General features: G+C 34.7%; 1 protein-coding gene across 6 annotated transcripts in view; it reads left to right on the plus strand.

Annotated features, from left to right (window-relative positions):
- The window catches only part of LOC115212087 (E3 ubiquitin-protein ligase PDZRN3), a 396,881-nt gene extending 385,307 nt beyond the window's left edge, over positions 1-11,574 (plus strand). For all 6 annotated transcript variants that reach the window (XM_036503000.1, XM_036503003.1, XM_036503002.1 and 3 more), the window contains 3 exons: positions 6,820-6,921; positions 7,717-7,845; positions 9,677-11,574. In XM_036503000.1, coding sequence (XP_036358893.1) covers positions 6,820-6,921; positions 7,717-7,845; positions 9,677-11,134 — 1,689 coding nt within the window. In that variant the 3' untranslated portion in view covers positions 11,135-11,574. The remainder of the gene's footprint in view (positions 1-6,819; positions 6,922-7,716; positions 7,846-9,676) is intronic.
- Positions 11,575-13,515: the final 1,941 nt, after the last annotated feature.

A 13,515-nucleotide genomic window follows, 5' to 3' on the forward strand; every position in this document is an offset into this window, starting at 1 on the left:
AAATCGTAGGAGACAGACACACAACTTGACTTTTATATATAAAGATTAGCACTATAGCATTTAAATTACTGTCAAATTTAATTTGTTTTGGATTAATTATGCATTATGTCATAGCTTCAGGATTTCGATCATGTAATTGTTTACTCTTGGAAAAACATTGTAGGAGAGGTATGAGAGGCTGAATATGGTTAGTTCCAAAGTAAAACTGGTGGAAATTTGGGTTGGATATGGCCAGTTTAAATGCTAAATAGTTAAAAAGTAGATCCTGAAGCTAAACAAGAGCAACAACTAAAGTAGACATCCAACTCATAGCTAATCAAAAGTGCTGCATAATATGGATGTATACCTATTTTTTTACTACCCACAAGGGGCTAAATACGGAGAGGACAAACAAGGACTGACAAAGGGATTAAGTCGATTACATCGACCCCAGTGCGTAACTGGTACTTAATTTATCGACCGCGAAGGGATGAAAGGCTAAGTCGACCTCAGCGGAATTTGAACTCCGAACGTACCGGCAGACGAAATACCGCTAAGCATTTCGCCCGGCGTGCTAATGTTTCTGCCAACTCGCTGCCTTTATGGATGTATACCACTACCACATATGTCTCTTGTAGTTCTGAACAAACTCTGTTAATCTCCATAACACTGTTACTTCAGAATTTTTATACATTCTTCTGCTACTTAACTTTTTTTTTTCCTTTGCCTACTTTTTTTTTTTTCCTTAATCCAATTCAATGACTTTGCTAGCCTTGCCAATTACCAACATGCAAAGACTTAACATTCTTGTTCTTAGACTGTTAGCAATAAAGAGATGAAATCTATATCTATCTCTTCATATGGCATAAAAAGCTTCTAAAGTATCCTTAATATCACAGCTTGGATTTTCAATGATTTCAGTCTTGGATATTAAAAAATTTTCATATTCTGGAAGTTACATTCTGTGAGAGAATATTATTTTGCAGCCTTCATTGTTTATGGCATGTGATATGTAAGAGAACAGAGTGTGATGTGTCAGTGTGTGTATGGACACAGACACACACACACACACACACACACACACACACATACACACACACACACACACTCACACACACATGTGCACACATATGAATTGATATACTAGAAGTTTAGTTTTATTCTGTCTATTGATTACTTCAGAAATGCGTTGTTTTTATTTATTATTATTATATTATTATTATTATTATTTCTAAAACCACTTTAATATCATTACAAGCCTAGCATGTTGGTGTTAGATTTTGTTTAATTAAAAGAGATTTTAGATTTCGTTTGCTAAGATATTTGGTATACTTGAGAAAATATATCCGAGCATATTATTCTCCCCTATTTTGGAGAAGTCCTACCCACCCATGCGAACATGGTGAAACATATGTTAAAATTGTGGTAGTGATGGATGATGGGATGATAATACATGTTTTAGTCTTTCATTCATAATGTTACTTGTTAAGTCTCCATTTTGCTGTTCTTCATCTGTTTGATACTATGCCCCTCTTGTGAGCAGAGCAACATCTATATTGTTTGCTCAAGGAAGCATAACTGGAAAAGCGGGAGAGAGAGAGAGCAGTGTCAGAAGAACTAGAATGAATGGACGAAAGAAGGAAGAAAATGATGGTAGAATAAGTAATTGGGTTGAGAAGGGTGAGTGATGGGTAATAATAGAGGTGGATGTTGGTAAGAGTAACTGATAGATGACAGTAATAAGCAGTCCTCGGTGGAAGAGAATGATGAATGTCAGTAGAGAAAAGGTGGTACAGATCAGTGCCATACCTTGTACAATAAACCTGATGACAGGCTGATGGTGAGTGAGGTAGTGATAAGGATTGTAATGGTGATGGATTAAATAGTAGATCCAATACTGTCTCTTGTTGCATGGGTGGTATTGGTGATAAGGAGATGAAGGGCATCAAAGGTGCAGTAGATGTAGACTTATTAGCTGATATATAAATATTATATTCTTATCTTTAGCTACTAACACCATTTTCAACATTCATTTTGTCATACTTACACAATCAGATCTTCAACACCACCACATATCATCCATCAACATAGTCCTTTGTCCTCTCCTTGTGATGCAACATTTTGTGATCAGTCTTCACCACTATAACCTATGTCTTTCTCAACACAGCTCCTCTTTAACCCTTTAGCATTTAAACCGGCCGTGTCCGGCCAAAAGTATTCTGCCTGTTTTATGTTCAAACTGGCCAGATCTGGTCTCTCACACTAACCCTACAGTATCGTTTAAAAAATTAACAGCTACCTCTTCAAAATCTCATAGCTACAAGATAATGCATGATTAGTTCAAAACAATGTGGATGAAAAAGCATTAATTTTGGTAGAATAATGCAAACACTAAAGGGTTAAGCAGCTGCTTTTCTTCATGTGTATCGCATTCTCATACTATTGCAGTCCTCTTGCTTGCACACTCCTCTTATATTCCTCTTATATCTAGTTTTTCTCTCAGCTTATCTCTACTCCTTTGTTCATGCACATTACCAACATATAATCTATCCAGTGAATCATCCTTGCTTTATTTCTTTTGAAAATCCTCTGCATATTCAGAGCTTTTATAATGCTAACATGGAGCATCACATTTTTTAACACCAGTATCAAACAATCCACCCTTAACTCTGAAGGGGCAACCCTTGTTGCCAGCAGAACTAATAGCTCACTGAAATTTTTCCAGTTCAGTCTTACTCTGGGAACTATGCTTTCAGGACACCCATCCCAGCTACTTGGGCACCAAGGAAGATTTTTGAGAATTTTTTAGAGCTTATTTCCTCTAACTTCTTAATGTTTATTGCCTATGTGTACCTTCTATGTGTTTCCACTTGGTCTTCAGTGTAACAGAATTCACATGGACAAACATGTTATAACCTGGAGGACTATAATGAACATTTACACATGCACATGCACACACACACACACCACACACACACACACACACACACACACATATGAACTAGATTACAATGTAGGTGTTTCTAACACCATAGGCAAAGTTAGTGACACTTACAGTTTTCCTTTATAGTAAAACATTGCACACCGCTGTCTATATTAATTTTCTCTCTCTCTGTCTCTCACTCTCTCTCTCTCTCTCTTTCTATATATATATATATATAATATATATATATATATATATATATATATAAATAAATGAAAGAATGGAGTTGAACGACGATTTCAACAAAATTCCTTTACTCTCGACACATGTTTCGAAGGCTGCATATTCTTAATTCCGAAGAAATAAAGGGTGCATTATGCCGCCATCTCATCAGGAAAGACAAGGAACTTATGTCAGCATCATGACAAACAAAAACTTTTAGATGACTGCCTACATGATGTCCACAGTAATAATTACCCATACTAGGATAATTCATTCACTTTCTCATATATATATATATATATAATATATATTGTGAGTGTGTGTATATATATATTATATACACACTTGTGAGTAGCCTAAGTTTTTATGCATACATAGGCATGGCATAGGTGCAGGTGTTGCACTTTGTGAGTGGATTTGGTTGGTTGATGGAAACTGAAAGAACTTTGTCGCATGAGTGTTTGTGTCTCCTTGTCTCTATCATGTGGTAGTTGTAAATGAATGTCATTGTCATATAAGCAGTGTCATCCATTCCCAATATTCTGTAAGAACATGTCTGGCCATGGGGAAGTATTACCTTGCTTGTAAATGTTATTGAAGAAGCTAAGTAATGTTGCCTTTGATACTTTTAAAAGATATGTTGATGGATTTCCAGAGAATCTAATGACTTAAAAGAACAACCTCCAGTAATCTGTGGATCACACTTGAGATGTTACACATACTGAAACAAGCAACTACAATATTGGACCCCTTCGCAACATTCTTAGAACTATGATGGCATGGTATTGCAGTACCGTCTTAACATGTCTGCTAAAAACTTACTAAAGAACTTACCATGATGCTTATTGAAAGCACTGACAATAGTCATCGTTCTCACAGTGAACTTAGTGATATATAGTTTACACATTGCTGTTCTGTTTATTTATCATCTATTCAAACCATTGATTGTTATAGTAATCTTCAGAACTTATATGTTTTCGATTGGAACTGGAAAGAATTGATGGATGTTACTAAGAGAATATCTCTCTCTCTCTCGCTCTCTCTCCTCCCCCATCCCCCCCCCATCTCAACTAAGAGCTGTCGCAGTTAATATATGTTGCTGACAGTATATTATTTAGCTATCAGTAATTTAGGTTGCATTGTGAGAACATCACTTTTATCATTTACTTCTGTAAGCCTTCCCTACACAATACCTTCCTACAAATGTACTCTTGTATACTCACACACACACACACACACAGTTTCCATACAAAACAAACTATCTCGTAGATATAGATATACACTCTGTGCACGTGCTCATACATGCACATTGAGAGTGATTCCTGCACAAGTGATTGCAAGTGTGTAATATTATGCGCTTGTTTGCTTGCATGTATATGTGTATAAATAAAGTGTGTATGTGCATATATTTATATAATATATATGTATATATAATGAGTTAATGTTCTTTCACTTTCATAATTAACAAGTTATTAATGAAGATAGCTTCTGTAATTAACATGTTATTGATGAAGATCAATGCACGGTGCTTTGTCATAATGTATGTCTGTAGATTCTCTGACTGGAGCCAGCTATGGTAATTAAAAAATAATCTTTTAATCTCTGTCCTGCAACAACAGCAATATCATCAATAATAATAATAAGAATATGAATAATGATTTGTTTATTCAAGGCACTTGGCCAATATTTTGTAGTAGTAGTAGTAGTTGCTTGTATTAGTATTTGAATACCAGTACTGATGATGATGATGATGCTGATGATGATAATCATAAATTTCTTTTATTGGCCACAAGAATCCAAAACGTTGAGGACAATAATACAAGGATGAACTATTATACAAAAAGTGAGGTGTACAGCAAGCGAAAAGAAGCCAACAAAAATAAAAATATAACAAAATCTCAGCATGAAAAATTAGCTAAAAAAGAGCTGGGTACATTGGAGGGAACCCCATTACCATATTACAAGAACAATTTATAAAGAAACACTTCTTGGTTTCACAGAATTAAGTATGAGATAATATGCCTGAAAAAAAGTACCATATACAATGTCAATGAACTTTATAGACCCTAAGGCACCCTTGCTGTCAAGGGCAAGCACTGTCTCCTAGCTTTGTTGTCTACTCCACAGCTACTGATTTCTAACATCGGTTAGAAAATTTTAAAGGAAATGTATAGTAGAGTAAAAATTACTTTTGTATTTGGCTGGTGTTTATTGATGTCTAGAAGAGTGAGTACTGAAGTTGACTTTGGTAAGATTTGAACTTAGAAAGTAAAAAGACAAGAGCAAAATATTAAAATAAATCTGATTCTACTAATTCACTGGGATTATTGATGATGATGGTAATCCTTTCTACTATAGGCACATGGCGTAAGATTTTGTGGGAAGGGACTAGTTGATTTCATCAACCCCAGCGCTCAACTGGTACATATTTCATTGATCCCGAAAGGATGAAAGGCAAAGTTGACCTTGGCAGAATTTGAACTCAGAACGTAACGATAAATAAAATACTCCTGAGCATTTTGTCAGACACATTAACGATCTACCAGCTCGCTACCTTAACGATATAATAATAATGATTTCTAGTGTTGACACAAAGTCAAAAATATCTTGTGAGGCGAGATGACTGACACTTACTTTACCAACCCTCCTACCCCCCATCCCAAGAAAGATGAAATGAATATTGATCTTGGTAGGATTTAAGCTTAGGATTTAAAAGGTTGTAACTATATGCTAAAGCATTTAATGTACCCATTTTCTTACCTGCTATTAATTACCACTATTAATAATATTAAGAATAAAAATGATTTTCAAGAATTGTGTTTGATAATGAGTGTTTATAGAGAAGTAGGAATCTGAATTTCTTTTCATTTTTGGGAACACATAAATGGTTATAATATAGTAAAATATGGCTGAGAGAATTCACCAAGTAATTACTGTTATACATGATGATGCTAACCATAACATCCATGTATTATTATCATGAATTAAATTTTTAACTTCCCTTTTTATTGTTTTAGTTTAGCCCCAGTCTTATCCTGTTTAACCCTTTTGTTACCAACCAGGCCAAAACCGGCTCTGGCTCTGTAGTATTAATGTCTTGTTTTCATAAGTTTTTCATTAAAATTTTCCACCAAACCTTAGTTGCAATTTATGTTCCTAACACTAGCTTAATGATAACTAAGTTATTTTACTAAATTCTTTATTATATTTAAAATAATTGAAAGAAACACAGAGCATCTCAAAATAAATACAGTAACGAAAGGGTTAAATAAATGTATGATCAAACGTGTTCAAACTGCCTGTCTTTTTTCTTTAAGGCAAACTATATCTATATTTATGTTGTTCAATATATGATGTGATTTCAGGAGAATTTGGTAGCTATATCCACCATGTTCATCTATGTGCTGGGGTCAATTTACTTGACTGTTCCCTTTATGTGGCTCCATCATAACAGTTAATAACACTTCTTCTGCATTACTGAAAAGTAGGGCTTTCCATTAACACATACTAATAACATGGATTTCTTTTTTGGTTTTACTGTAATCAAGTTCCTTACAGTAAAAACATCTTTTTTTTCATTAATTATTATGATGACGAAGACTTTGCAAACGATGATATTAGTGAGATGTCAGCTATCTACAACTGTTTAATAATATTGTGAAAAACTAATGTTTATATATTTCTATTCTTTGAAGATGGATGATGGATTTATGGAGGAGCACAACATGGTGCTGGATGATATTTTAGAGGAGCAACATCATGAAAAAATGCAGTTCATGGCAGGAATGCTCAATGAGGTAGGTCATTTGATTATTTTGAGGTTTCACTGCACCATCAGTAAATTCTAGTTATATGTTACATATCTATTTTATAATTTTTCTTGTATACTAATTATAATAATAGTTTTACTAGCCTCTGAATCTCTTAGATGTTAAAATATTCTCATGATTCTTTTTCTTCAACCTCACTAAAAACGTTGTCTTTATGGGGTATATAAAATATATCAGTTCAGTTTTGTAAACACCCTTCTTACTTGCCTTGTCAACTAACAAACATAAAACCACAGATATTAAGAAGTAGTACATGAAATATACGTGGAGGTGCAATGGCCCAGTGGTTAGGGCAGCGGACTCGCGGTCGCAGGATCACGGTTTCGATTCCCAGACCGGGCGTTGTGAGTGTTTATCGAGCGAAAACACCTAAAAGCTCCACGAGGCTCCGGCAGGGGGTGGTGATCCCTGCTGTACTCTTTCACCACTTTTTCTCCCACTCTTTCTTCTGTTGGCCTGCTCGCTTAGCCAGCGGGGTGGCATCATTCAAAGGCTAAAACAATGCGAACGCATTGTGACCAGCGATGTGTAACATCTGATGGTCTGGTCGGTCACGTGATCACGTGACATGAAATATAATGGCTCAACTAGGAATTGAACCTGTATCACTATGTCACTGAGAACTTATTACCACACTCTTATGTTTGCACATGTTTACTCACTCACTCATGTTTCACTGCACCATCTTTCCCTCTTCCATCTCATCACTTCAGTAATGCTTAATTATATAAATATATCCTAATTATTTATATTTTATTTCAGGTTCATATGGATGAAGAAGGTGCTACAACAGATACAGGAATGACAGAAAATTCGTGCCTGAAGCTGGAGAAAGATAGTGGAGTGGGACGTACTGATGAAAGCACAAAAAATGAAGAAAGTTCAGAGCAGGTAAGATTCACGCTTGATCCAATCATCATGTGGAATACATGTGTGGTAAGTAGCTTGCTTACCAACCACATGGTTCCGGGTTCAGTTCTACTGCGTGGCATGTTGGGCAAGTGTCTTCTACTATAGCCTCGGGCCGATCAAAGCCTTGTGAGTGGATTTGGTAGACGGAAACTGAAAGAAGCCCGTCGTATATACATACATATATATATATGTGTGTGTGTGTGTGTGTATGTTTGTGCGTCTGTGTTTGTCCCCCTAGCATTGCTTGACAACCGATGCTGGTGTGTTTACGTCGCCGTCACTTAGTGGTTCGGCAAAAGAGACCGATAGAATAAGTACTGGGTTTACAAAGAATAAGTCCTGGAGTCGATTTGCTTGAGTAAAGGCGGTGCTCCAGCATGGCCACAGTCAAATGACTGAAACAAGTAAAATAGTAAAAGAGAGATATGACATATTTTCTCTCCTCCTTATTCTGGTGGGGTTATGATGGTTCTTGGGTGTAGATTTTGGCCTCCTTACCATATAATCATAAATCACATCTTACTATTGTCAGTCTACTGTACCCATGGGCAATTTTCCTAAATCTGCTTGTACCAGTTTACATTACTGGACATTTGTTGGTTGGTTGAGTGGTTAGCAATAGAAAGGACATATAGCTATGAAACAGCTGCACCAATAAGTAAGCCAGCTTATGGCCTTGGAAATTTGTACTTAGAAAGTAATATAATAACTTTCTGTACACCATAAGCAGTAGCATTATTTTATTGTACCCCCTGGAGGTCACACTTGTTCCGTATTGACTGAAATGTATTTTAAAGCAGCAGTTATGAGATGTTTGTATCTCAGTATATCAATCTTCTCAAACTTAACGAGACAAATATAGTTAGTCAACTGGTAAACTCATCCTGGTGCCACATAAAAAGCACTTGTGTTGGTGCCATGTTAAAAGCACTTGTGCTAGTGCTCGTACCATATAAAAAATACCCAGTATACCCTATGGAGTGAGTAGCATTAGAAAGGGCATCCAGTCATAGAAACCATGCCAGAACTGACAAATGGAGCCTGACCTTACCAGCTCTGGTGAAACCATCTAACCCATGCCAGAATGGAAAAGGGACATTAAATATAGATGATGGTGATAAAAATGTTTGTGTTGTCAAGTGGAAATGGCACTTAGAAATACCAACTTTGTCTTTCAACCTTCATGCTTGATAAAATAAATACCTGTTAAGCAATCGACTATCCATCTCTGCCAAAATTTCAGGCTTTGTGCCTGTTTTAGAAAGGATTATTATTTTTACAATTCCCACCCCACGTTTTCTACACTTATATGCAAGCTTTCACTGCACCTCCAAATGCACCTTCATATTCTGAGGTGTGTGCAATATTCATTGTTATGGGGAGAGTGAGTTCTGTTATTTTGTTGGGTTTGCTGTATGATTGGTATGGTGTGTTTTTGTATTGGACTGTGATTGTGTAGAATATGCTGTGTGAAGGATTTTTCTTTATTTAGCTGTAGTTGTTTAGACTGCCGAGTTGTGAGTTATTGGTATTATTATGTGTGGTGATTATGGAGATGTAACATGAAGAAACATGCCATCAGAATCCCCAGCTGGCCCCTTGCAACTAAGGTCAGAAACCAGAGGTGGATTCATTTCTGGTGGTTCAAAACACTTCATATGAACAGCCATTGTCAACTATCAATGAACTATAATTGTGTGAAGTGTGAATTGTGTTGGTTGTATTCTATTCTAAAGTATGGGTTATGTAAGCTGTTATTAACTATTATTGATATTCCTAATATTTTCTGTTTCCTTTCTATTATTTGTAGGAAACCTTTGATGGGGAAAGTGTGTGTCCAGCAAGTTTGCAGTTTGGTACAGAAGGAGAATTCCGACAACGTCATGAAAGCTTTACTTCAACAGACCAAGACTATGTCAGCCATGAAATACCTGTTGATGTTTGTGACAGGTTCCGAGAAGTGCTAGAGGATCGCTGTGGCAGTCCTCGTAAAGAAAGGAGCCGCAAGGATTCCCAGGGTAGTATCAACCGTGAGTTAGCCATGCTTGATAAAGAAATGAAAGAAATTCAAATGGAATGCCAAGAACTTGTCCGTGCACATATGAGAGAGCAACAAAAAATACAGCTTCAACAGAGAGAAATGTTACGATATGAACCACAAAGGAGTCCCCGTATTGTACCCAGAATGGGAACAAGATTGGAATACATAAAGCATACAGGTCTTACCCATGAGCAAGCAGAGAGCAGTAATAATGCTCGCAAAGAAAGCAATCAAACCCCCAAACTCATTCCCCAATCTATGATAACTGATAAAGAGAAGGACCCAGCTACGACTAGTGCCTATAATTCAGGTGAGAGCTGTCGTAGCACACCGTTGACCCTTGAGTTGAACCAAGTGTCCGACGACAGCGATAAAGGACTGCGTAACTCAATGTTGTGTCTTGTGCCACCTGCTGGCCGAACGTCAGGTAGCGACACAGAAAAGCAGACACAGACACCCACTAAAGCCCATGATCATTCAAGCGATGACAGTCTGAAACTTAAAAAGAATTTATCTTTTACCCAAAATTCGTCCAAAGTCAATCATAGGTCAGGTAACCTAAAAAGTTGCGAAAGCATGGGTGAGTCATTACAAGACATTTATATGCGTTACTCTGATGTCATGTACACTAACCATGCCAATTTGGAACATACTATTGCTATTCAACAGAAACTTTTCCAACAGCAGCTGGAGCAACGCTCTCGCATAAAAGGTCATAGCAGCAGCGGGGGTCGCGGTTCCGATGGTCAGCAGGGTGAGGCTTGTGCTGGTGCACAATCATCTGATGGCTGCCAGATGGAATGGGTGGTGAAGCGTCGGCCAGATGGTACTCGTTACATAACACGGCGTCCAATTCGCAATAAGATGTTGAAAGAGCGAGCTAAAAAGATTTCAGAAGAGCGTGCAGGCATGACAACGGATGATGATGCAATGAGCGAATTGAAAGTTGGGCGTTACTGGCCAAAAGAGGAACGTAAGAAACACATTGAGAAAGCACGTGATCAGAAACGTAAGAAAGAATTGATGATGAAAGCCAAAATGGAAACCTTAAAGGAAGAAGACAAAAAAGAGGTGAACATTCTAGAATTGAGTCATAGAAAAATGTTAAAACATAAAGGCAAAAAAGTGCTAGATGATTTTGTAACTGTACAGGAGATGTTAGCCCATGGCAGCCGAGTGGCTGAAGGCAAAACCTACAATCCTTTACTCTCAGTAACAACTGTGTGATAAAAAAAAATGACAAAACAAGTTTTATAGATATACGTGCATACTTACACACAAATATAAATATATATATATATATATATATATATACATATATATATTACAAACACGCATATACAATGCATATATACTTACATATACACTTTTTAAAAAAAGAAAATAAAACACACAAAGACAGACCAATGGAAACATAGAAACAGTTTATAGAAATTGTAATAATTAAATGAAGAAGAGAAAGAAAAATTTAAACCATAACAATCATAAATAGTGAAGTTCTTTCACTAGGAATATGGCCAATTTTGTACGGTCATTTGAATTGATGCCAGTATATTACTGGTATAAAATAATAATAATAATAATGAAGATGTTGATCGTTTCTAACACAAATGCTAAAGTATCAATGGAACAGAGCTTCTAAAAGTAAAAATTTCAAGAAAAAAAAATCAAAATTAATATTGCCTGCACAATATTATGTACTGCATTGCCAAAACGAATGGAGCGTATTGAATGATGGACATTGGAGTAAACAAACAACATGAATGACCACAGCAACAATATATATATACATATATATATATTATATATGTGTGTGTGTATATATATATAGAGATATGTGTGTGTGTATATATATATGTATATATATAGTATATATATATATATATATATATATATATGCAAACACGCATTTATATATACATCTGAATGTGTGCATGTGTATATGTTTGTGTGTTTATATACATACATATATATATGAACACATACATGTGGATAACACTTATATACATGCACTCACACATATATACATATAATATATATATATATATAAATAAAATATATATGTGATTATATATATATATATATATATATATATATATAAAATGGACTTAGAGAGAGTAAATTTTTCACTTTTACTTGCTTGCTATTGAAATTACCAGAAAGCCTATAATATAATTAAAATGTCTCTCTTTCATTCACTCCCTCTCCCCTTTCTCTCTCTCTCTCTCCCCTGCTCTCCTGTTATTTTTATTTATTTTTTTATATATTTTGTTCTGTCATGAGGTCTGTGGTATTATTATTTTTCCTGTTATGTTCACAGAAAATTTGCAAGCTTGTGCAAGGTGGGGGAGGGGTTAAAGGGACGAGTGTGTTACATACATACATATATATATATATATATGTATGTATATATATATCTATATAGATATATATATGTGTATATATATCTGTCCATAGATATATGTATATATGTGTGTGTATATATATATATACATATATATGTATATGTGTCTATATATATATTTATGTGTGTCTATATATGTGTGTATATATTTATGTGTACATATATATGTGTACATGTGTGTGTATATATATGTGTATACATATGCATATATATGTGTGTACATATGTATATATATATATGTATATGTATATATGCATGCATATGTATATATGTATATATATATATGTACATATATATGTATATATATACATATATATGTATATGTATATATGTATATATATACATGTGTATACGTATATATGTATATATATACATGTGTATATGTATATATGTATATATATACATGGGTATATATATGTATATGTATGTGTACGTATATATATATATATACACACACACATATATAATATATATATGTATATACATATATTATTGATAATGTGTTCGGAAAAATTCATCTCAATCAAACAACTTGTATTCAACATGTAATAAAAATACATGCATATACAGACAAACACACACACACATACAAACTGCTGCTTAAGGAGATAATTTATATGAAAATTTTTATTATATATAAAACAAAATTTAAAAAAATTTCTAATTGAAATTTTGAGAAAAAAATATTTAAAATTAAAATACATGTCTTATAAAATAAAATAATATTAATAATTATAATACTGAAAAAAGGAGAAAAATAATGATGAGCTTGGATGGTTTCATACACACAATCACGCACACATACACACACATACACATATATATATATGTACGTGTTTGTGGATGTATGTATAAAGTTATTCAAGGTTAACTCAAAAAAAAAAAAAGAAGAAAAGAAAAAGAAAGATCTAATGAACCCGAGCAAATTTTTTCCCTCCCCGCAATAAAAATTAAAACAAAACAAACAAAAAAAAAATGAAAACTCTTAACGCCATTAACATTCTTGCTGATGTATAGAATTGCTAATATTTTTGAACCACCAAAAATCTGTATAAAAAGATAAATAAATAAATAAATAAATTCAACTGAGTTGTGTGTGTAAATCTTTGCAAACGGTCGACTCCCGTTTCTGTCTTTGTTCTTATCTTTTACTCATTTCAGTCGTTTGACTTTGGCGGTGTTGAAGTTGTGTAGGGTGACACTG

This window comes from Octopus sinensis, linkage group LG5 (genome assembly GCF_006345805.1).
Source record: "Octopus sinensis linkage group LG5, ASM634580v1, whole genome shotgun sequence".
Lineage (NCBI taxonomy): Eukaryota > Metazoa > Mollusca > Cephalopoda > Octopoda > Octopodidae > Octopus > Octopus sinensis.